At 32.2% G+C, this 25,387-nt stretch overlaps 1 protein-coding gene across 1 annotated transcript in view; it reads right to left on the bottom strand.

The window, feature by feature from the left end:
* Positions 1 to 360: 360 nt before the first annotated feature.
* The window catches only part of LOC128168554 (uncharacterized), a 30,820-nt gene continuing 5,793 nt past the window's right edge, over positions 361 to 25,387 (bottom strand). The window contains exons 2-7 of the mRNA XM_052834748.1: positions 3,636 to 4,255; positions 3,517 to 3,537; positions 2,385 to 2,417; positions 2,206 to 2,226; positions 1,757 to 1,810; positions 361 to 1,498 (exon numbers count right to left, since the gene is read on the bottom strand). Coding sequence (XP_052690708.1) covers positions 1,404 to 1,498; positions 1,757 to 1,810; positions 2,206 to 2,226; positions 2,385 to 2,417; positions 3,517 to 3,537; positions 3,636 to 4,245 — 834 coding nt within the window. The 5' untranslated portion in view covers positions 4,246 to 4,255 and the 3' untranslated portion in view covers positions 361 to 1,403. The remainder of the gene's footprint in view (positions 1,499 to 1,756; positions 1,811 to 2,205; positions 2,227 to 2,384; positions 2,418 to 3,516; positions 3,538 to 3,635; positions 4,256 to 25,387) is intronic.

The raw sequence follows: 25,387 nt of genomic DNA on the forward strand, positions 1-25,387 counted from the left end.
GAATGTTAGTAGGAAAGTTTAAGGCAACGATTTATAGAAAATCTTTAGTATGATTCTATTACAAATTACGTATGTGTGTGTGTGGGGGGGGGGGGGGGGGGGGCTTTGTTGGACATTGAAAGGATTCAGTTTTTGAAAACTACAACTGGACAAAATGGTGATCTTAATTCAGGTATGTACCAATATCTCTGTCACAATTGTGTTTAGGTGTATACCCGGTATATATATATATATATATATATATATATATATATATATATATATATATATATATATATATATATATATATATATATATATATATTTATATTATAGTATATAAAAATTGGACATATGATAGTCTTTTCTGTCGAGAATTTTGAATACCCCGCTTATGTGGAATATTTTTATTGTCTTCACACCATCTTATCTGCAAATGTTTATTCAGAAGTTATTGACCAATTTGATCTAATCAGATCATTCTTAAGTTTTTAAAATGAAGGGTAAAGCTCTCATTTAAAGTTGAAATTTGATTAATTGAAATCCCTTTTTTAATGACTCTTTTTTATATTCTTAAAATCATTTGCTAAAAAAATGTTAATGATGTTTGATCAAATCAGGATACCCAAAGGGAGAGTAGGAAAAAAGGGGGAAGTTAATTTAAATTATGAAAATCATGGATAGAATGATAAAAAAGGAAAACACTTTTGCGATAAACCATCTTTTGTCAGACAAACATGTAATAAAAATCTTACCTTTCATGTACTCTTTTAGGGCCGAGTCTCTACCTAGAATTTTTTTTTTGAAACATATTTCAAAAACAATCTATTTTATTATGCTTATGATACGTGTTACAAACAACATTCAATTTCTCACACCAATGAATTGTAAAAAATGAATTTCAACAATAAAATAAACATGTTTTATTGATTGTTAACTTTGCAAGACTTTTTTAAAAATGTGTTATAAGTCATTAAAATGCAAACAAGCCTAACTAACTAAATCAAAATAAAATTGGCTTTGTGAACTGTTTTTAAAAGAAAAATCTTGAGAACAGAGATAAATAATAATGTTTTAAAATTTAGAGTACTACATGGGTATCGTTTGATACAATCAGCAATAAAACAGCACAGCGATCGTATGAGTTTTGATAGTAAAAGTTTGAAGCAATGGAAAACTTAATTGATAGAGATATCATTAAGAACGGATGGTAGAAATAATTAGGCTCAGCTTCGTTCAATAAAATGGAGGTAACAAAATTGTATGTAATTTATCTCTCTTCATATTTTATTCCTTTGTAAATGATTTACCTAAAAATTTGAAAAATGTATACATTTTGTCAATTTTTATTATTAGATTTATGTTATCTACAATGCATCTCTATTTTGATTAATTTAAACATGTCTTTTTTCTCAATCAACATTTCATTTTGCCTGTAAATCAATAAACAGGCATCGCTTTAAAAAAAACTTACCCTGCCAGATGGATAGAATGCTAGTTTCAAATTCCTCGAAACGCTCTGCAACAATAACACATTATTATTTTTCTTTTTAAATTATGAAGCTACTATCATATCAGCAAACAAATTCAAATAATTAAACATGCAAAATAGATTTAACCATATCAACACACTTTTAAAGAGGGCGGAATTTTTCAAAAGTACGTTGTGACAATGCACTTTCAATCAAAATGCATGTATATATATTAAAACATTCATTTATCATTACATTATTAAACAACAAAAATGTTGCTAGTTTACATGTATTTGTACAAATACCTCTAATTTCTTGTGTCACTGAGTTTTGTTGATCCTCCACTTTGTCCAGGCGAGCTTAAACAAGTTTTTGATGTAGTCAATACCAGCTACCATTAATAAACATTCATCACGTATAATTATTTTATTAAACCAATTCCTTAGAGTGTACATTTGTTTATAGGAAACACCCAAAAACATATATAACATATTTACACGAGTTTGATCTGACATATTAAGGTAAACATGATTGAATGAAATAAGCTTTAAAATAGTCACCTTCTAAGGTATCATCTTTGTTACTATTATTCATTAAACAAATTATCTAGAATCATTTTGCTAATGCTACTAATTATCTCTCTCTCCTTCTTTCTCTCTCTCTCTCTCTCTCTCTCTCTCTCTCTCTCTCTCTCTCTCTCTCTCTAGAGAGAGAGATGCATTCTAACAGATTTTATAATTTACAAAACATTTACCTTTTTTAGTCATGGTATTTTCTAGAAAAACGCAAAAATAACATATTAACAACATTTTATAAACGTTTTTCAATTTTACAGCAGCATGTTAATGAAAAAAATGTTTCCTTTTAACTCAAAACGAAAAGAATTACACCGACGCATATCTTTTATCAAATGCATTGTTATTGCCTGCTTACGGTTTAATTGACTCTCGACATCATCTATTCTTGCTGAAAATGTGAAAATAGTCCCATCTTACTTAGTGAGTAATAAATAAACTAGTGAATGAAGTTGATTATATTATTATTTTTTAGTTTTCCATAACGTTCGCAGACTATATTATAAAGATGGTTTACACGTGATTTATTCACATGGCAATGTATAATTTCTTTCATAATATCTACACCTTTCGTACATAAAATATTTTGCATGCATGTTTAGCTTGATGACTAATAACAATGATTAAAAATTTGTTTTGGAAATGAGAAGGAAAAAAACTTTGATTGAAATGATATGTATTTACACAAATGAAAAAGGATCAAAAACACAAAACAAATTAAAACAAATAATGGTTAAAAATCATGAACGATATTGCAACTGAACACAAAAGGCAAAAGGACGTTTTCAATTCGTTGATACTTTGTACATGTATTGTAATACATACAGGCTGTGTTAAGGAAGTACACTATATATATATATATATATATATATATATATATATATATATATATATATATATATATATATATATATATATATATATATATATATATATATATATATATATATTATATGACAGCTATAGGTTTTTTAATGAATAAAGACATCTACGAATTTTAAGCACGTACAACCCAATTCATCTTTTGATATTTTTTCTTAGGTAATAAGGAAAGTAAGGTTTATACTTGTTCTAAAGCTGAAGAAAAAAAATAAGCTTGTTAATTCTGTGTTGTTTTAGCAATCTTGGTGCAACGTGTATGAATTTTAAGGTTAAAAATTAACATGATCCAGTTTACTATAAAATTAAAACCTAACTCAACATAAATCAAATAAGATTTTTATGGTATTCTTTCCATTACAAATGCATATTATATACCAGTTTATCAATGAATATGGCACCTGTAATGTGTTTCTTACAAAACATTGTACTTAAAAATATCGATTTAAAGCTTGAATTATTTGACATTTGACGCGGTAATAATTTTGTTAAAAAATTACTTTTATCAAGGAGAAAATTAAACGTGATAAACAATATCACAGCTCGCCTAAAATTAAAGTCTTAACAACTCTAATTTAAGACCTAGTACACAGAAATTGATAACTTCCTACCTTTTTTCTTCGAGATATCACCTGTAAATATGATTTTAATTCAAATCATGAAAGGTACAGATTTAGGTTAAATATTTGTAAATTGTAAAAGAAAAAAATAATAATGCAGTTAAACTTACTTTTGAATGTTCGAGTAATTTCTTCGACGTAACGTCTTGTACTTGACGGACTTAGCTCACATAAGTATAGTGCATTTACTGCACGCTTATACATGTTTCCTCCTGTCAACTGTTTTTCAATATCAATAATAGAATTCTCAAGCACTGTCCAGGTGGAATGAAAGGAAGCATTGTCCATCGAACCAGTTTTTGAATGTCCAGATATCAAATTTCTTTTTAATCTTATTCTGTCAATGCAGGCCGCAATGCTATTGTCGCCATTTTCTATATTATCCCCCCAACCGTTTTTATGGGGTTTGATGCCACAAATATTGCGTATAAGTACGTAAAGTACAGAAAAATCTAAGTCTTTCGCCATTGGAGAGGCTTTCCCTGGATCGGGATATAGTAATCTTTTCTGCTGAGGGTTGATGCTTTTGACTTTGTCTAATTTATTTTTGTTTTTATCTAGCTCTGTTCTGAGATTAGCAGGCTGAATATAGTGACTAAGAATGTCTCGAAACAGGTCGCTACAAATCGTTACAATCAGTTGACACAGGCGAGAGAAATTTTCAGTTGCTTTATTCTGCCAATTGTATGGGGTCGATGATGGACCAGGAAGAGAGGCCATGTTTAATTGTCTGAAAAAAACTAAAAAATATTAATTTATTCATACTCTTTCTGTTAAATCAAATGATTCGTTAAAATAAGTTTCTTATTTGGTGTTACATTCTTTTCGGCCACATTAATTTTTAATCTTATTTGTTTTAATTGTCTTTTTAAACCAATGTTCTAACTTAAAAAATAGAGAAAAAGAAATCGATTGCTAGAGTCTGTCCAAAGGTACTATTTCTATCACTTTTTTATGGGTTTTTTTTTTTTTATTAAAATACAAATTACTGTGACAGAAATATAGTTTAAATTGAAAAAAGGGAAAAAATACACAATATCTTTATTAAAACATTATTATATTTTATTCATGAAAGTTCACAGGAACGAAAACAGATTTCTTACGGAAATTTATGATGGGAAATGTTTACATATTTCTATGCACAATTTTTCAACATTATCATCCGGGCTATTTCATGGCTGATACAATGCAAAATTCCCGTAAACTTTCTATTAATTTATTACTAAAATGTCAATGGTTATAGTTATTACTAAATCTTTGTAGTATTAAAGTTTCAAATATTTATAGTCAAAAAATTCCAGACTTTACTAAGACCTTTAGAAATATTGCTGTTCAAGGTTGGGATTAGTTTGTTGTAGTCTTATTAAGGTTTTCCGCTCTCAGCGGAAAACCTTACTATTATTCTAAAAATTTTTCAAATGTTTTGAAATTTTCAGGACTGATAACATGCCGCGTGATGTTGTCGTTGCATATTTTAGTTGAGGAAAATCCCTCTCCGGTTTTGAGTTATTCCCCTTTTAGTAAAATTTAACGACTTCTTTTGTCCAGGGGGTTTAGCTTTAACGATGACTGGTAGAGTCTCAAAGATGGGCTGATTGGAAGCTAATACATTGAATTTGTGCGAGATATATTTTATTTATTATTTAAATGCAAATAAAAGGGGTGGTATAGATGTTTAAACAAAGGTAAGAAAAAAAATCAAAAAAATTCGCGTATTTTCCGTGTTAGTTTTCTACCTGATTAAATTTGTTATAACATGTATTTTAAAAGTTCTTGGTCTTACCCAGACCTTTCATTCGGTATACCGAAAAAGGGGCTGGCCCTTATAATTAGGGAGTTAGAGGCGTCCAAAGTTTCTTGTCAATAACTTAAAAAGGAATAAACATTTCTAATGCATTATTGAAGCAAAGTTGTAAAGAAATTAATTTTGAATCCTTCCATAGTATTCAATTTAATGTTTTCGTATTTTATAGTCAGTATTTGCAGAAACAATTGTTGTCAGTTCGGTCCATTTTTGTGGGGGTGCGCACGTTTATGAGGTTATGAAAGGGCTTCTTGTAATGCACTAACTGATATATGTAGCGCGCAAAAATAATTCCACATAAAATTCCCAAATGTTTTTATACATATGTACATTTTCATTTCATATAGATAAACCTCTTTGACCTTATTTTTGTTGTTTGTTTCATAACTGTGCCCCTGTCTATATTTAGATGCATTACGAGACTCAGGTAACCGATCGATAGGAGAGTCGCTAGCTGTATTCAGGCCGTCGCCTAGACGACAGTGCATGTGCTTGTAGAGCTGGACGTACACGATTAACGCCCCACTGTGTTACTGTAACAGAGACATTTTGAATTGTTTCAGTACTGGGAGATGTGTTAATAAAATGGTTCCAATGCATGGTAATTAAACTCAACTTTTCCACAATACGTATACACGGCCGTCATATAAAGCACAATGTGTATTACTGACATGACAAATGTACGCTGGCAATTTAAACGAACGCGGGATTGCTCCCGATAGAACAATTCTTTTAAAGCAAAAAAAAAAAAAATACTGATTTGCGATGGATATAATATAATTATAATTGTGGAGATGATTTTAAAAAGTGAACTTAATATTCGTATACGATAATATTTGAATCCAAAGCCGCTGGTTTTAAGTTACGGTTATTAGGGATATTAACTATGACTTGCCCCGCGTTTCAGGTTTTTTACTTGCAAAACATCTACAAACGAAAATACCAAACAACCTTCAGCAGCAACTTATAAATTATTTATTCCATACACAATTCTAAAGAGGTAATTAAATAAATTTTATAAATGCTTTATACTTGTATTCGCTATCTTCCATGGAAAAAAGTGGCATGGAAAAAATGTTGTTCAATGTTCATCAAATCGAAAATAATTAACAAACTGTATATTGATAGATTGACATATCAACAAACATGCAGACCCGCAATGTGTTTTCTCACAAGTTCTATAAAACGTAGACTCAATGACTGAATTCTTTACCGTTTTCCGTCTGGGTTATTTTGAATCACGTGTGTACGTTATGTGCAGCCATATAGATGAACACTTTAAAGCTGCTTGGTCCGATTTTATATCAAATTTTATGCACGCTTTCAAACGATGGCTATGCTTAAGATATGTATAATAATAGACATTGCAGTAGTTTTACCCGTCAATTATGCCAAATTTTAATGAAGAAAAATACGTACAAAATTTGCTAACAAAACAAACGACATTAAAAGGTACCGCGTTATTTCGCCTCATGTTAAATTTCACCCCTGACGTCGAGACGGGTATGGTTGTATTACGACTTTGACATCGCTTTAAATAAAGGTCAAAATGATCAGATTACAAATAAACATGTGTACGTTTTGCTCGCTAATATTTCCAAAGTCTGCTTTCTATATACAATCGATGCATAGCATGCGGGTTGAATAACCCCAATCATTCGGGGGACGAAACCAAGCGGTTTCCTTTTCTAAACATTCCCGTGATACATTTAGGTTTGTTTTTTTCGTTTGCCCAAAGAGAAATTATTTTTATTTACTTTGAATATTTCTAACTTTGAAAGGAGACTGATTCTGCTGGTGTAAATAGGAGAAAGACCATAACTTTCTAAGATAAATGATTTGTATGGAAAAAATTTTGATACTGTAATTACAAAAAAAATCGGACCTTTAAGTGTTTAATTTTTAACAGAAATTGTGTACATGCAGAGCAATGCAATGCTAGGACAATAAAATTCCAACAATGTATATGGTGAGGCCGGTCAGACTGATACTGGTTCTGCTTGTTCTACAAATAGCGAATGTAAGACGAAGTATTTGGGTGTTGTATTTTAAACAAATATAAGTATTGCTTTCTTAAAAGCTTGCATTATTCAACAAAGTATTTTATTGGAATCATTCTTAGTTACCTTAGCTGCATATATGTACCGCTCGGTCGGTATCCCGGAAAAATTGACTACCATCCGAAATTTTTCATACAAGGTCTACAGACTTGCAGCTAACATTACCTTTAAAAATACATTTTAGAATTTGCCGCTGTTTATAAATTCATTAAAAAAGACGCGCAGAATCAAGTGGTAATATGTCGTTTGATATGGGATTAATGACGTCTATTTATATTGTTTTCATTAAAATTATTTCATCATTTCAAGCTTGTGGTTGGAATGAAATCAGTTTCACGTGTTATATGACATAAAGATGTCCTCTCCCAACTTTTTCTCGAAGCAACTATTTTCATAAAATTTACATAAAAAAGCGAAAAATTACCGGCATCGGTCTTCTCCGTGCACGGATCTAGAAGGGGAAGTGTTCCAGACCCCCCCCCCCCCCCGCAAGCGAAATTTCTTTCAATTACGTGTACATTATAAACTTACCAAATATGCCTCGGACATCCCTTGGCAAACTCAAATAACCGTCTGACTTTTCAACCCCCACCCCGGAAAAATTTTCTGATCCGCACATGTTCCCCCTCCTCGAAATACAAAATTATTCCTCAAAACCCCTTGTAAAATTTCCAGGATCTCCGCATATATACTAAGAGATTCATTGGCGCTTGCGTTCGATAAAAATGCGTGCAAAACGTTTGCCAATGGTCTTTTTACCTTCGTACCTGGCATAACCACAGTCCCACTCCGTGAATAAAATGCGGCGAATCAAACTAGAGACAACGTGTTAAGATCTGTATTTGCTTATAAACATGTAGTATCATCGTGCAAAATGCACTGTTCAATTAAAATTTTTTTTTTACTTTACTTGTAAAATTCAACATCTGTTTCGTAATTTTTTCTCACAGTTTATTTCTTACATAGTTACTTTTTTTAATTAGTGATTGACACTTTTCAGACTTTATATGTGATTTCAAAGAGACAGAGTGTGTCATGTCTCAAGGACTGTTAATCTCTTAAAACAACATTGTGCAATTATCAGATTTTCATTTCTTGGACATCAAAGACTCATTGAGTTTATTTAATTATTTTATATCTGTGAACCTTTCACTCAGCTTACTTATATCATGACCTTTCAATTGCAATTTATACTCATTGTTAAGATTCTTATAAATAGTTATGTACAATTGTCAATGCGCAGTCTGGAATACGGCGGCCAGCCCCGGCCACGTCCGACTCTCCCAGAGTCTTGAGTTCGGAGGCCACTACTGGCCATATCCGACTTGTTTGTAACATGTCTGTCTGTTAAATTGTTATAATGTTGCCATCGTTGAGTCTCGTCCAATAATGTGGAATCCTGCATCAATTGCCTGTTTATTTCTCTGGAACTGTATACTGGTGGACCTTCGGGAATACGGCAAACTTACCCTTCGTTTTAGCTTACGGCCCACAGCGCGCCCCAACCTTTTACCTTATACACTTTACGCCAACATTCCCTCACCCGGTTCGTACTGCACACGACCGATGCAGATCCAGACGATTTCTCTATCACCGTAAAATCTACGTGGTCACAGAAATATAATACTTTGATTCTCAGTGTTTACACATCTAATATTGTACTATGGCCAGCTATCAATTTTTTGTAATACGTCACAAGTATGACGCAGCTACGACGGAAAACCTAATCGTTGCTTGCAACGAGCTCGTCTCTAGTTCCTCTTATTATTTCATATAACGTTTCCTCTACTCCTCAAATCTAATGTTAACTTTTGACGTCGTTTAGAGGACGTTTTAACATATTCTGGGAATAGGGACCCCCTCCCCCCTCGGCAGAATTCGCCAACTGGATTGCATTTAATTTGCGTTGAAAAATGGGCACCGGACGTTATATATTTTTCTCATTATAAAAAAGGTGCACATCGCTACCATCTTCAAACTATTTAAAAATAGAATATCAGGTAGAATATGGTCACGAAACTCATCAGTAAAATTTTTTTGCGATCTCTGTCTTTTCCACGGTCCTTCAAGACTTATCTTACAAACAATTTAACAAGAATGGCTTAATACACCTGTCTTAGATATGCGATAAATTGCTAATTGAAAGACGAACAATTACACGTCTATAAATAAATCTAAGATGGCAGTGACGTGAACTTTGGTATTAAACAATGGTACATGTATTAGTTAGATGGTATAATTTTATTATCACAGAGAAATATATAACGTCAGGTGTCTGAGCTTAAAAGCTATATTTGTACGTCTTTCGAACTTCAAGTCAAAAACTGGTTGTACCGCTTAGGAGTCAGTCATGTGTAAAGATAAAATATCTAAAAAAGAAAAACGTTTGTATCATATTGAAGATAAAAATAATGTTTTGAAGAAAAATTCTAATTTACTTTTTTTGAATAATTAACACATTATTTCTTCTTTTTTTTCTTTTTTTTTTTGTAATTTCTTTCAAAATAAATAGCGGGGTAGTGAAATTCCATCTGGCTTAAATAGCTTTATATTTTAAAAAAATGATTATGTTTTTATGTCCATAATGGCACAGAAATATTGTAACTCTGATCAATTCCACATGACAACAGCAGAAAATTGATTACTGTGATAAATGCTGGTCTCCAGATAAAATCAGCATAGGATGATTGATATTACGATGCATGATGTACAAGAGTAAAATTAACTATTTCTGTTATTTGTGCTATTGTCTTAAATATACAATAAGCAGAATGTGTCTAGCCTATAATTAAGCTGATTCCTGAAAGGAGCTCTCTTTGAAACACAACCAATTTTTAATGATAAGTATTATTTAACACATAACTAAAATTTGTCCCACGTACTAGGTAGAAAATAACATATGATACTGTAACTTGTGGTTAAAAAAAAATCTAGTCTTTACCGGGACTCGACCCATGTATCTCTGGGGTGTATTGAGACCCAGTAAATTGACTGACAGTCACACATCTGTAATTTTGGTGCCACACTCTATCAGAATTGTGTCTTTCGTCTTCGAATTCTGAGTTAGATTACAGTAGAAGCTATGAAACATATTCCACATGGATATTAACGAGAAGCTAAGTTGTCGTGATGGTATTGCACTTCATATATTTAAAGTACATGTCATATATATAATCATACCAAGAGAAAAAAACTTTACTGCATGTGCTTGATAACAGGGTTTGTGATGTTAACAGTTGAAGAACCTTCTTGGTTTTATTTTCATAATTAAGTCATGGATCAGTTTCGGAAGTGGCATAGTCACGATGATCTATCTTTAGTGTAGGGGATTTCCGCCAACAATCTTGTTAAAATGTGAAATGGGATTTCCAGCTAAAACCCTACATGTTTAGCTTTTAAAAACTTTAAAAAGAAAATAGTTTCGGTTGCATAATCATTAAAATCATATATGAAGATATATAGAATTTGATTAATATCATATTAATACAATATTTTGTAGACAAATACAGGTTTACATTAATATTGAATGATTCATTTGATGATTGATACTTTTTGATTGTATTCATATATTGTTAAACAAATTTTATTTAAAAAATACTCTTGCTAGATTATCAAATTTAAAACTCAAAAGGGCTAAGGAAACGTACCGTTTGCAATATGGAGTCCTTACTTAATGTCACACAACTCAACTAAAATGGTTAGATACTAGATTGCTATATAAGTGGTTTTGAGAGCTCGAGCGGATCAACATTTTTAGCGACAGTTCTTTGAATCAAGGACAGGGAATCCAGACAACATTTACAAGATATTCACAAGATAGAAAAAAGGGACATTAGGAAGCATCAAACTTTATTTTTATAATATATATATATATATATATATATATATATATATATATATATATATATATATATATATATATATATATATATATATATATATGACATGATGGTTTTGGTCATTGATCACAACCCTAACTGGACAGATGCGGAGAGAAAAAATAAAGAAAAATTTTGGATGCATAGACTGAAGTCATTCCGCCCTGACGGCATTAACAAATTAAGTGACTTCACCAAAATGAACATCAACTAAGTACTGATTTGTTTTCGTAGCAATATCACCATCTTCATCTTTTTCGGTCCATGTAAAAACTATTAATCATGTTATTTATTCAAATTAGTAGCTATTTCCTTAATCGGTTTTGTTCTTTTTCTTTATTTCACTTCCATTAGTTTTTACATTCATGATTATTTTTGTGGTATTTTACAGGGCCAATCTTCCCTACAAACTTTCACTACGAATTATCTTACTAATACAACTTAATTAACAGCAACCCCCAATTAGCAAGTTAATTCGTTCTCGTTTTCTTTCAGCACTTCTTCACAGACCGTCCGCTACGTCGGACGGGATTTTTCTTTCTCGCGCTCGAATTCTTAAATATAAAGATGTAGCTGCCACGTTTTGATCCGGTGTTTAAACTTTATCTAGTTAAGGTTTTCCGCTCTCAGCGGACAACCTTACTATTATTCTGAAAAAATTTCAAATTTCTTATTATTTTTTTTTCTTCTAGACGCCAACTTTGATCCTTAATATCTCGCTCGTTTGTTCACCGATTGTTTTGAAATTTTCAGGACTGATAACATGCCGCGTGATGTTGTCGTTGCATATTTTAGTTGAGGAAAATCCATATCCGGTTTTGAGTTATTCCCCTTTTAGTAAAATTTTACGACTTCTTTTGTCCAGGGGGGTTTAGCTATAACGATGACTGGCAGAGTCTTAAAGATGGGCTGGTTTGGAAGTTAATACATTGAATTTGTGCGAGATATATTTCATTTATTATTTAAATGCAAATAAAAGGGGTGGTATAGATGTTGAAACAAAGGTAAGAAAAAAAATCAAAAAAATTCGCGTATTTTCCGTGTTAGTTTTCTACCTGATAAAAATTTGTTATAAAACGTATTTTGAAAGTTTTTGGTCTTACCCAGACCTTTCATTCGGTATACCGAAAAAGGGGCTGGCCCCTGTAATTAGGGAGTTAGAGGCGTCCAAAGTTTCTTGTCAATAACTTAAAAAGTAATAAAAATTTCTAATGCATTATTGAAGCAAAGTTGTAAAGAAATTAATTTTGAATCCTTCCATAGTATTCAATTTAATGTTTTCGTAATTTATAGTCAGTATTTGCAGAAACAATTGTTGTCAGTTCGGTCCATTTTTGTGGGGGTGCGCACGTTTATGAGGTTATGAAAGGACTTCTTGTAATGCACTAACTGATACATGTAGCGCGCAAAAATAATTCCACATAAAATTCCCAAATGTTTTTATTCATATGTACATTTTCATTTCATAAAGATGAACCTCTCTGACCTTATTTTTGTTGTTTGTTTCATAACTGTGCCCCTGTCTATATTTAGATGCATTACGAGACTCAGGTAACCGATCGATAGGAGAGTCGCTAGCTGTATTCTTCGCCGTCGCCTAGACGACAGTGCATGTGCTTGTAGAGATGGACGTTCACGTTTAACGCCACACTGTGTTACTTTGAATTGTTTCAGTATTGGGAGATGTGTTAATAAAATGGTTCCAATACATGGTAATTAAACTCACATTTTCTACAATACGTATACACGGCCGTCTTATAAAGCACAGTGTGTATTACTGACATGACAAATGTACGCGAACGCGGGATTGCTCCCGATAAAACATTTCTTTTAAAGCAAAAAAAAAAATAAATACTGATTTGCGATGGACATAATATAATTATCATCGTGGAGATGATTTTATAAAGTGAATGTAATATTCGTATTCGATAATATTTGAATCCTAAGCCGCTAGTTTTAAGTTACGATTATTAGGGATATTAATTATGACTTGCCCCGCGTTTCACGTTTTTTACTTGCAAAACATCTACAAACGAAAATACCAAACAACCTTCAGCAGCAACTTTTAAATTATTTATTTCATACACAATTCTAAAGAGGTAATTAAATAAATTTTATAAATGCTTTATACTTGTACTGGCTATCTTCCATGGAAAAAAGTGACATGGAAAAAATGTTGTTCAATGTTCATCAAATACGCTGTAGCCTTAGCAATCGAAAATAATTAACAAACTGTATATTGATAGATTGACATATCAACAAACATTAAGACCCGCAATGTGTTTTTTTTACAAGTTCTATAAAATGTAGACCTAATGACTGAATTATTTACCGTTTTCCGTCTGCGTTATTTTGAATCACGTGTGTACGTTATGTGTAGCCATATTGATGAACACTTTAAGTGTTTAATTTTTAAAAGAAATTGTGTACATGCAGAGCAATGCAATGCTAGGACAATTAAATTTCAACAATGTATATGGTGAGGCCGGTCGGACTGATACTGGTTCTGCTTGTTCTACAAATAGCGAATGTAAGACGAAGTATTGGGGGTGTTATATTTTAAACAAATATAAGTATTGCTTTCTTAAAAGCTTGCATTACTCAACTTAGTATTTTATTGGAAGCATTCTTAGTTACCTTAGCTGCATATATGTACCAATGACAATGACCTTTATTCTCAATAAACTGTGTTTACAGTGTAGAGAAGATATATACAAAAATTACATTGTGAAGAAGGATTAGTACATGTACACGCTCGGTCTGTATCCCGGAAAAATTGACTAACATCCGAAATTTTTCATACAAGGTCTACACACTTGCAGCTAACATTACCTTTAAAAATACATTTTAGAATTTGCCGCTGTTTATAAATTCATTAAAAAGACGCGCAGAATCAAGTGGTAATATGTCGTTTGATATGGGATTTATGACGTCTATTTATATTGTTTTCATTAAAATTATTTCAAGCTTGTGGGTGGAATGAAATCAGTTTCACATGTTAAATGACATAAATATGTCCTTTCCCCACTTTTTCTCGCAGCAACTATTTTTTTAAAATTTACATACAAAAATTGAATTATCATGGAGTTGCCCCCCTCCCCCCCCCCCCCCCCATTTTGTTAGCATGTAAAAAAATTGGTATGAAAATCATGAAATTATGGGTGAAATTTTGACAATTTTGAAAAATTCAAAATTCTTCTTTTTTTTCTTTTTTTGCTTTTCAAGACTTGTTGGATGAGTTTGCCCCCCACCCCCCCCCCCCTACTTTCAAAAACGATGCTACGTGTCTGGAAATTACTCATTTCTTTATTCCCTTCTTTAATAAACAAAACAAACCAACAAACATAACCGATCCAGATAAATATAATTACATGTATCAAAAATAAACTTCAAAAACAAACTACACATTCATCCATCACCCACAATATTGCCTTTTCGATATTTTTCATCGTTGTAGACCCGTGTAACAATCTGTTAAGTAGGTGCTTGCACGACAAAGAACCCCTTGCTGATCTACATTTTCATTAACGCATACAAAGAAAAAATATATTTTGATTTATTTTTGAATTTCTTTTGATGTAAAAAAAAAAAAAAAAAAGAGAAGAAATTGGTTCCCAGTCTCTCTTTATGCCTGTTTGTTAGCGGTTAATCCAAGTTCATTTTGAATATCCTTTTGTAATTTAAAAAATGCGATGTAATTTTTTTTTCATGCAATATTTCGGAAAAAGCAATGAAGAGTTGTTTCTTGAAATTTTATTAGACCATAAAATTGTAAAATGCTAAAATAGAAAATTGTGCCCGATTTCTTTCTTTTTTTTAAGGTAAAACTTTATTGATTTAAAAAATGATTCTTTGAGACAAACAAATTGACATACTCAATAAAGTTTGACAATCTCTTACTGCAGGTCTGTAGCTTTTAGTCTGAAAAAGAAACGGATGGACGACCTAGGAAACAGATCGTCCATCCGAATTTCTTGAAAATTGCCATTTCTTTCGTACGCGGACGCAATACTCACCGAGACTAAATGGTTCGTATCTTAAGTTTTAAGTTTTAACTGCTTTGAAAGATAATATTGGTTTTCTGATAATTATGAACATGAATAATTAAATAAAAATGGTTAAAATTACAGTAAAATTACCGGCACCGGTCTTCTCCATGCGCGGATCTCGAAGGGGAAGGGTTCCAGACCCCCCCCCCCCCCCCCCAGCGAAATTTCTTTCAATGACGTGTACATTATAAACTTACCAAATATGCCTCGGACATCCCTTGGCAAACTCAAAAAACCGTCTGACCTTTCAACCCCCACCCCGGAAAAATTTTCTGATCCGCGCATGTTTCCCCTCCTCGAAATACAAAATTATTCTTCAAAACCCCCTGTAAAATTTCCAGGATATCCGCATATATTCTAAGAGATTCATTGGCGCTTGCGTTCGATAAAAATGCGTGCAAAACGTTTGCCAATGGTCTTTTTACCTTCGTACCGGGCATAACCATTGTCCCACTCTGTGAATAAAATGCGGCGAATCAAGCTAGAGACAACGTGTTAAGATCTGTATTTGCTTATAAACATGTAGTATCATCGTGCAAAATGCACTGTTCAATTATAATTTTTTGTTTACTTTACTTGTAAAATTCAACATATGTTTCGTATAATTTTTTCTCACAGTTTATTTCTTACAAAGTTACTTTTTTATTTAGTGATTGACACTTTTCAGACTTTATATGTGATTTCAAAGAGACAGAGTGTCATGTCTCAAGGACTGTTTATCCCTTAAAAAAACATTGTGCAATTATCAGATTTTCATTTCTTGGACATCAAAGACTCATTGAGTTTATTTAATTATTTTATATCTGTGAACCTTTCACTCAGCTTACTTATATCATTACCTGTCAATTTATACTCATTGTTAAGATTCTTATAAATAGTTATGTACAATTGTCAATGCGCAGTCTGGAATACGGCGGCCAGCCCCGGCCACGTCCGACTCTCCCAGAGTCTTGAGTTCGGAGGCCACTACTGGCCATATCCGACTTGTTTGTAACATGTCTGTCTGTTAAATTGTTATAATGTTGCCATCGTTGAGTCTCGTCCAATTAATGTGGAATCCTGCATCAATTGCCTGTTTATTTCTCTGGAACTGTATACTGGTGGACCTTCGGGAATACGGCAAACCTACCCTTCGTTTTAGCTTACAGCCCACAGCGCGCCACAACCTTATACCTTATACACTTTACGCCAACATTCCCTCACCCGGTTCGTACTGCACACGACCGATGCAGATCCAGACGAATTCTCTAGCTACGTAAAATCTACGCGGTCACAGAAATATTATACAATTATTTAATGCTTGAGCAGTCAATAGACCAGAATATTTTTCCCGAGGTGCAGGGAACAGCTCAGTATGATCCTATTGCCCGAGGCCAACGGCCGAGGGCAATAGATCATACCGAGCTGTTCCCTGCACCAAGGGAAAAAAATTCTGGTCTATTGACTGTTCAAGCATTAAATAATTGTTTTATTACCTAATTCCTTTTTTAGTTTTTGGGGTTTACAATTCGCATATTGCAGATGGTTTTCGTGCCATTATGCAATATACTAAGATATTTTTTTTCATCTTTTTCATGCACAGAACCTGCTGCATGCATTACAACACCTCAATTTAATAGTAGTTTAAACAAAAGAAGGGGGGCTTAAACCCATTAGATTTTAAATAGTCTTTTACCTTATTTGAGGCTTTAAAGCTGTTGGTTATTTGATACTCCATTTTGATAACATTGAATTTGGTTTCACCAAGTACTAAAAACAACGTCTATGTAAAGGAATATACATTCCCTGAGAGCTATCGAAAGGATGTAACATTAACATACCCGCGTTCTGAAATACGTTGCCGGTCCAATAGATTGCAGTCTATTGACCGGCGGTCCAATAGATCGCAGTCTATTGACCGGCAGTTCAAAATAGACGCAAATATTTAATTGGTAATAAAACAACAAAATCCGTTTGATTCTTTGTTTCTCAGTGTTTGTACATCTAATATTGTACTATGGTCAGCTATAAATTTTTTGTAATACGTCACAAGTATGACGCAGCTACGACGGAAAACCTAATCGTTGCTTGCAACGAGCTCGTCTCTAGTTTTTATATATTATTTAGTTTAGTTTAGTGCTAGTTTTGTAGATGTTTTTCTTCTTTCTTATGTAGTTTTTATTTTGTTGTCCTGAAGAAGGGACGGGTTGTCCCCGAAAATTTGACAATATTTTACTTTATTGTTCGTGTCGTTGGTTATTTTTAGTGCTTTTTTATATCTCATCTTATAACCTTGTATCTTTTGATCCGACACTTTAGATAACGAGTGTTGTTGGTTTGCTAGTGCTTCATATATATATATATATATATATATATATATATATATATATATATATATATATATATATATATATATATATATATATATATAAAATAACAGAAAGCCGATTCATATTGAATCGGCTTTCTGTTATTTTTTATTATTTAATACTTGTGTGGATTAACTTTACTCATTTTGGATTATATATATATATATATATATATATATATATATATATATATATATATATATATATATATATATATATATATATATATATATATTTATATATATATATATATAAATATAAAAGCACTAAAAATAACCAACGACACGAACAATAAAGTAAAATATTGTCAAATTTTCGGGACAACCCGTCATTTCTTCAGGACAACAAAATAAAAACTACATAAGAAAGAAGAAAAACATCTACAAAACTAGCACTAAACTAAACTAAATAATATATAAAAACTAGATAATGTTTAAACACCGGATCAAAACGTGGCAGCTACATCTTTATATTTAAGAATTCGAGCCCAAGAAAGAAAAATCCCGTCCGACGCAGCAGACGGTCTGTGAAGAAGTGCTGAAAGAAAACGAGAACGAATTAACTTGCTAATTGGGGGTTGCTGTTAATGAAGTTGTACTAGTAAGATAATTCGTAGTGAACGTTTGTAGGGAAGATTGGCCCTGTAAAAGACCACATAAATAATCATGAATGTAAAAACTAATGGAAGTGAAATAAAGCAAAAGAACAAAACCGATTAAGGAAATAGCTAATAATTTGAATAAATAACATGATTAATAGTTTGTACATGGACCGAAAAAGATGAAGATGGTGATATTGCTACGAAAACAAATCAGTACTTAGTTGATGTTCATTTTGGTGAAGTCACTTAATTTGTTAATGCCGTCAGGGCGGAATGACTTCAGTCTATGCATCCAAAATTTTTCTTTATTTTTTCTCTCCGCATCTGTCCAGTTAGGGTTGTGATCAATGACCAAAACCATCATGTCCCCCCATTTGTGATCATCTAAATTAAAATGTTCCCCGACGGGTTCTTTAATTTTCTTAGTTTTGATGGTGGAACGATGATTATTGATGCGCCTGCGGAGGTCTCCTGTTTCCCCTACGTATTGTTTCTGACAAAATTTACAATCGATGAGATATACACAATTGTCCGTACGACAAGAAGTATTTGCGAAAATTTTGTAAGTACGGCCAGTAATGGGGCTAGAGAAGTCGTCTGCATCAGAGCTGTGTTTGCACAACAGACATCTGGTGTCAGAACAAGTTCTAAAGCCACCATTAGGCAGAGGGTTCTTTAGTTTGGTTCTTACCACCATGTCCTTAAGGTTTCTAGGGCGCTTGAAAGCTGCCATCGGGGGGTTTTCGAAAACCTCAACCATTTTATCATTGCTGTAAAGGATTGGTAGGTTCTTCTTTAGGACTGCATTTAGGCCCCTAAGGACAGGGTGGTAAGTAGTGACAAATGGGACCTTGTTGTCTTCGTTTTTGGGTTGATATTTCAGAAGGGATAAACGATCCTCTTTAGCTAAATCATCAATTGCATTCTGTACAGAGTGCGAGCTGTAGCCCCTGGCACATAAGTGAGATTTTAGGAGTTGACTTTGCTCAGAGTATAGTTCTTGAGTTGAACAAATACGTCTGACTCTGGTGGCTAGGCCTTTTGGTATGCCTCTAAACGTATGAGGTGGGTGGCAGCTAGACGTCATTAAATAGAGGTGGGAATCTGTAGGTTTAGTATGAAGATTGAAATCGAATTTACCATCGACTAAAGTTGAAGTAGTGTCAAGAAACGTGTTGTTGAATGATGAAATTTCAGTCGTTAATTTGATAGAATGATGGAAAGAATTCACAAAGGTAATAAAATCATCGAGGTTGTTTCTGTTGTCAACGGAAAAAAGCCCTAGTAGACTTAGACTGAAAGAACATTTCTCTAGAAAAGACTCCAGTTCTGATGTAGGTGACAAGTCCCATACTTCTTTACGAGACCTTGAAAACCACAAACTATATAGACCTAAGAGCAACTGGGAACCAGCCCCTGGTAAATGCGGAGCCTTAGAATCATATATAGAAGCTGTCGAGTCAGACATCGAGAAACTCATTTCCAAACAACACAGACACCCGGATAATCTAAATAAAGAAGAAAGATCAGCATTACAAACCCTAAAGAACCGGGAAGACATCGTCATTAAAAAAGCAGATAAAGGGTCAACAATTGTTGTGATGGACCAAGACAAATATCTTGCAGAAGCATACAGACCATTGTCAGATGAACGTTTTTACCAAAAGCTTGACACTGATCCTACAGATGACTTCTCAAATACTTTTACCAAAACATTAGATACTATGTTTGAAAATAATGAAATTGGTTACAAAAATTATTCTACCCTTCTTCCTATCAACTGTAAGCCCGGCCAATTTTATGTTCTTCCAAAAATTCACAAACCTTGAATGCCAGGACATCCCATAGTAAGTGCCATTGGACATCCCATTGAAAAAATTTCAGAATTCATCGACCTTCATCTCCGTCCACATGTTGAAAATTTACCGTCATATCTTAAAGATACAACGGATTATCTTAACAAAACGCCATCTTCAAATCTTCCAGATAATACTATTCTCGTGACGATGGATGTCACATCCCTTTACACCAACATTCCGCATGACGAAGGTATTGCAGCCTGTAAAGAGGTATGGGACGCTAGAGAGGTTCAGATCCCTTCAACTGAATCTCTCACCAAGCTCCTAGAGCATGTTCTAAAATTCAATAATTTTATGTTCAATGGAGAACACTACCTTCAAGTCAGTGGCACTGCTATGGGCACCAAAATGGCACCATCTTATGCCAATATATTCATGGGTAATCTAGAGCGTAACCTACTAACACAGTCACCTTTCAAACCTCTTAGTTGGTTGCGCTTCATAGACGACATCGAAATGAAGTGGGTTGACAACAGAAACAACCTCGATGATTTTATTACCTTTGTCAATTCTGTCCATCATTCTATCAAATTTACGACTGAAATTTCCTCATTCAACAACACGTTTCTTGACACTACTTCAACTTTAGTCGATGGTAAACTCGATTTCAATCTTCATACTAAACCTACAGATTCCCACCTCTATTTAATGATGTCTAGCTGCCACCCACCTCATACGTTTAGAGGCATACCAAAAGGCCTAGCCACCAGAGTCAGACGTATTTGTTTTTGGTCATTGATCACAACCCTAACTGGACAGATGCGGAGAGAAAAAAAAAAGAAAAATTTTGGATGCATAGACTGAAGTCATTCCGCCCTGACGGCATTAACAAATTAAGTGACTTCACCAAAATGAACATCAACTAAGTACTGATTTGTTTTCGTAGCAATATCACCATCTTCATCTTTTTCGGTCCATGTACAAACTATTAATCATGTTATTTATTCAAATTATTAGCTATTTCCTTAATCGGTTTTGTTCTTTTGCTTTATTTCACTTCCATTAGTTTTTACATTCATGATTATTTATGTGGTCTTTTACAGGGCCAATCTTCCCTACAAACTTTCACTACGAATTATCTTACTAGTACAACTTAATTAACAGCAACCCCCAAATAGCAAGTTAATTCGTTCGCGTTATCTCTCAGCACTTCTTCACAGACCGTCCGCTGCGTCGGACGGGATATATATATATATATATATATTCTTCATTGTTCGGCAGTTTTTCTCACATGGAATCAAGACAGATTTTTCTAGGTCTTGTAATAAAACTAAACACAAACATCACACTTGTGTTCAAAGTTTACGTTGTTTATCAAAGCTAGGTACCTTTGATGATGACGTTAAATAATATTATTCGAACCTGGCTATTTCACACTTCAATTTTGTCTATGGATTAATTATGTTGATAAATCTTGAACTATAACAATAAATATTACACATACACATACCAGATAAATTTATGTAAAGCTAAGTTATCGTTACAGATACAAAGTTTTGGTTACATATGTTAACATTCACATTTGATAATTGATATCATTAAAGCAACTGATTTAATGTAAGTACATGTAAATTCTAATAATATCGTAGTATATGCACTTCGTTTAAGGGTTTGAAGTAACCTATCTGATCGTTTTTTAAGAATTATGTCAGTTTCGGAAGTGTCAATATGATCTGTTTTTAGTGTAGGAGATTTCCATCGTACACCCTATGTGTCTATATTTTGAAAACGTTAAAATGAAAATAGTTTCGTTTTCCTATTTTTTTAGAACATATTTGAAGATGTAAAGATATAGATATAAACCGAATAGATAGGATATTTTGTTGAGTAACAGATAAACATATCAATATTAGTGACTATAAATAAAACAAATAATGATATACTGTTTTATTAAAATTAAAACTTTTTTTCATGTATGACTTAAAATCATAAAAAAACATACACTATTTAGATTTCATAATTTACAACATAAAAAACTAGTTAGAGAAACATACCGTTTTCAAGATCGAATTCTTTTGTTTTATACTATTCTACGGGAGTGGCTATATTATGGCTCGCTGGGTAAACTGTTTCCGGGTGCGAATTGAACTTTTTAGCGGCGGCTCTATTAATCAAGGGCAAGGAATCTAGTCAAAAGCTAAAAAAAAAATGCCTTGAACAAACACAGATGCGCTTACCTTAACAGTTATGAAAATATTTTGGAAAAATTGTAAAATGGAGATTAAATAACGAGAAGGGTTTTGAATATTTTTTCTACACATTTGTTGAGAATTATAATCAAACATTAATACAATAGACTCGCTTTTTGGCACGAAAAAAGTCCTGTTTTAAAATGTTAGTCAGTAAGTTGGTTTTTTTTTATGATCTACTTTATTTATTTTTATTTATAATACAGAATTTTATCAATTCGCAGCCTTTTGTCTGTTTAGTATTGCAATTATTTGACAAGGTATCAGTATTCTTATAGTTTTCAGAACTTAAAAATTACATGAAAATGTTTAATCTATCCAAAAATACTTTAATGGCTATTAAATCTTTTAATCTGAATTTTAGGACGTATTGAACATTGACTCTAGTTAGATTGTACAATTTTACTATTAGAAAAACATATAACGTCAGGTGTCTGAGATAAAAATCTATATTTGTACATCTTTCGAACTTCAATTCAAAAAATGGTTGTACTGCTAATGAGTCAGTCATGTGTAAAGATCAAATGTCTAAATAAGAAAAAGTTTTGTAACATATAAAAATTAATAATAATTTTTTGTAAGAAATTTCTAATAACCTATTTTGAATAATTAAAACAAAATAGTTAGAAGCAAGTAAACGCAATAATCTTTAATTGTTTAAGAATGGTTTGTATTTTTTTTTTTTTTTTGATTTTTTTTTTTAATGAAATTAGTGGGGAAATAATTTTTTTTTATTATTTAACAACAAAGATTATTAATAGGTTACAGTGCGTGCGACCAAACCATCTGGCTTAAATAGCTTCATATTTAATTTTTCTTAATGTTTTTATGTCCGTAATGGCACAGAAATATTGTAACTCTGTTCAATTCCACATGACAACGGCAGATCTAGAAAACTAATTACTGTGATAAATTATTGTCTCCAGATAAAATCAGCATAGGATGATTGATATCATGATGCATGCTTTACAAGAGTAAAATTAACTTTTTCTGGTATTCGAACTTTTGTCTTAAATATACAGTAAGCAGAATGTGTATATCCTATAATTAAGCTGATGCCTGAAACGAGCTCTCTTTGAAACACAATCCATTTTTAATGATAAACTCAAAGATCTTAAGTATTATTTAACACATAACTAAATTTTTTCCTACGTAGTAGATAGAACATATCAAATGATACAGTAACTGTAACTTGTGGTTAGAAAAAATTTGATCTTTACCGGGACTCGAACCCGGTACCTCTGGCGTGTATTGAGACCCAGTAAATTGACTGACAGTCACACACCTGTTATCTTAGTGACATACTCCCTCTATTTCGTCTTTGAATTCCGAGATATATTACAGTACGAGCTATGAAACATATTTCACATTGATATTTACGAGGAGCTAAGTTGTCGTGACGGTATAGCAGTTAATTCATTCAAAGTACATGTCATATATATATAATCATTCGCATTGAAAAAAAAAATTACTGCATGCGCTTGATAAAAGGGTTTGTGATGTTAACAGTTTAAGAACCTTCATGATTTTATTTTTATAATTAAGTCACGGATAAGTTTCGGAAGTGACATTGTCACAATGATATACTTTAGTGTTGGGATTTCCAGCTCAATCTGACGCATCTATCTTATTGAAACGTGAAATGGTTACACGTCTATCTTTTAAAAACTTTAAAATAAAAAAAAAGTTTCGGCTGCATAAATTTAAATTATTTGAATTGAAATCATATATATATATATATATATATATATATATATATATATATGTATATATATATATATATATATATATATATATATATATATATATATATATATATATATATATATATATATATAGAAATTGTTTGATATTATATTAATAGGATATTTTGTTGACAAATACATGTTTACATAAATAATGGATTATGCATTTGATTATTAGATTTTTTGTTTGTATTCAGATATTGTTAAACAAATTTTACTGAAAAATACTATAACTAAAATATCAAATTTCAAACACAAAAATACTACGGAAACGTACCGGTTTGGAATATGGAGTCCTTACTTTATTTTAACACAACTCAACTAAAATGATTATATACTAGATTGTTATATATGTGGTTTTGAGAGCTTGAGCAAATCTACATTTTTAGCGACATTTCTTTGAATCAAGGGCAGGGCATCCAGACAACATTTACCAGATAGATACACCACAAGATAGAAAAAAGGAAAATAGGTAACATCAAACTTTATTTTTATAAATAGTTTTAGAACAAAGAAGTAATTAATGTGGTAACTAAACTGTCTCTTATGAATATAGTACATAGAATATTGCTTAAAGTTATAAATAGCCTATAATACAATTTGATATATATATAGTTCATTAGGTTTTCTTCATTTTCCGGCAGTTTTTCTAATAAAATCAAGACAGATAGTGTTACATGTTCGTTTTCTTGTAGCACAATTGTGTCAATAATTGAAACAAACGTGTATTTATGGTTTATAAAAATGCAACCGTCAAAGGATAAGTTGGTGCTACTATCATTTTGACGTCATGAAAAAGTTCAAACTGAATTGAACGTTTTCGCTATTTTATCGGTTCATATAAGGAACTATATTCGCTTATGTAAATATTTATCTGTCAACATTAAATTAACTATAATTAGAAACATTTTTTTTAAATATCCTGTGAAGGTGCCCGAAAAATTTAAATGTAGTATTGTTTAAGGAGTGTTTTACGTATAAATTATTAAGAAGCAAAAAAAACTGTGGGATCATTAGTATTCTTGGTGACGCAATTTTCGTGATAATTGTGGGTAGCCATCAATCACGAATTGACATTTTCGGCAAAAATTTATCATTAAAGATTTAGTTTTACCAATGAAACTGAAAACCGACACATCCACGAAATTACATAGCCACAATCCACGAAAATTGAATGATTGTTTAATATGTTCATATATGGCACATCTATGTGTAAGTGTCTGAAAAAATCACACAATTCTGATGATTAAATGCTATTTTAATAATACATGCAAAGTGTTTACTAGATAAATATTTCTTAATCAGAAATAAGCCAGAGCCCTCGACGCC

The sequence above is a fragment of the Crassostrea angulata genome, unplaced genomic scaffold (genome assembly GCF_025612915.1).
Source record: "Crassostrea angulata isolate pt1a10 unplaced genomic scaffold, ASM2561291v2 HiC_scaffold_3, whole genome shotgun sequence".
Lineage (NCBI taxonomy): Eukaryota > Metazoa > Mollusca > Bivalvia > Ostreida > Ostreidae > Magallana > Magallana angulata.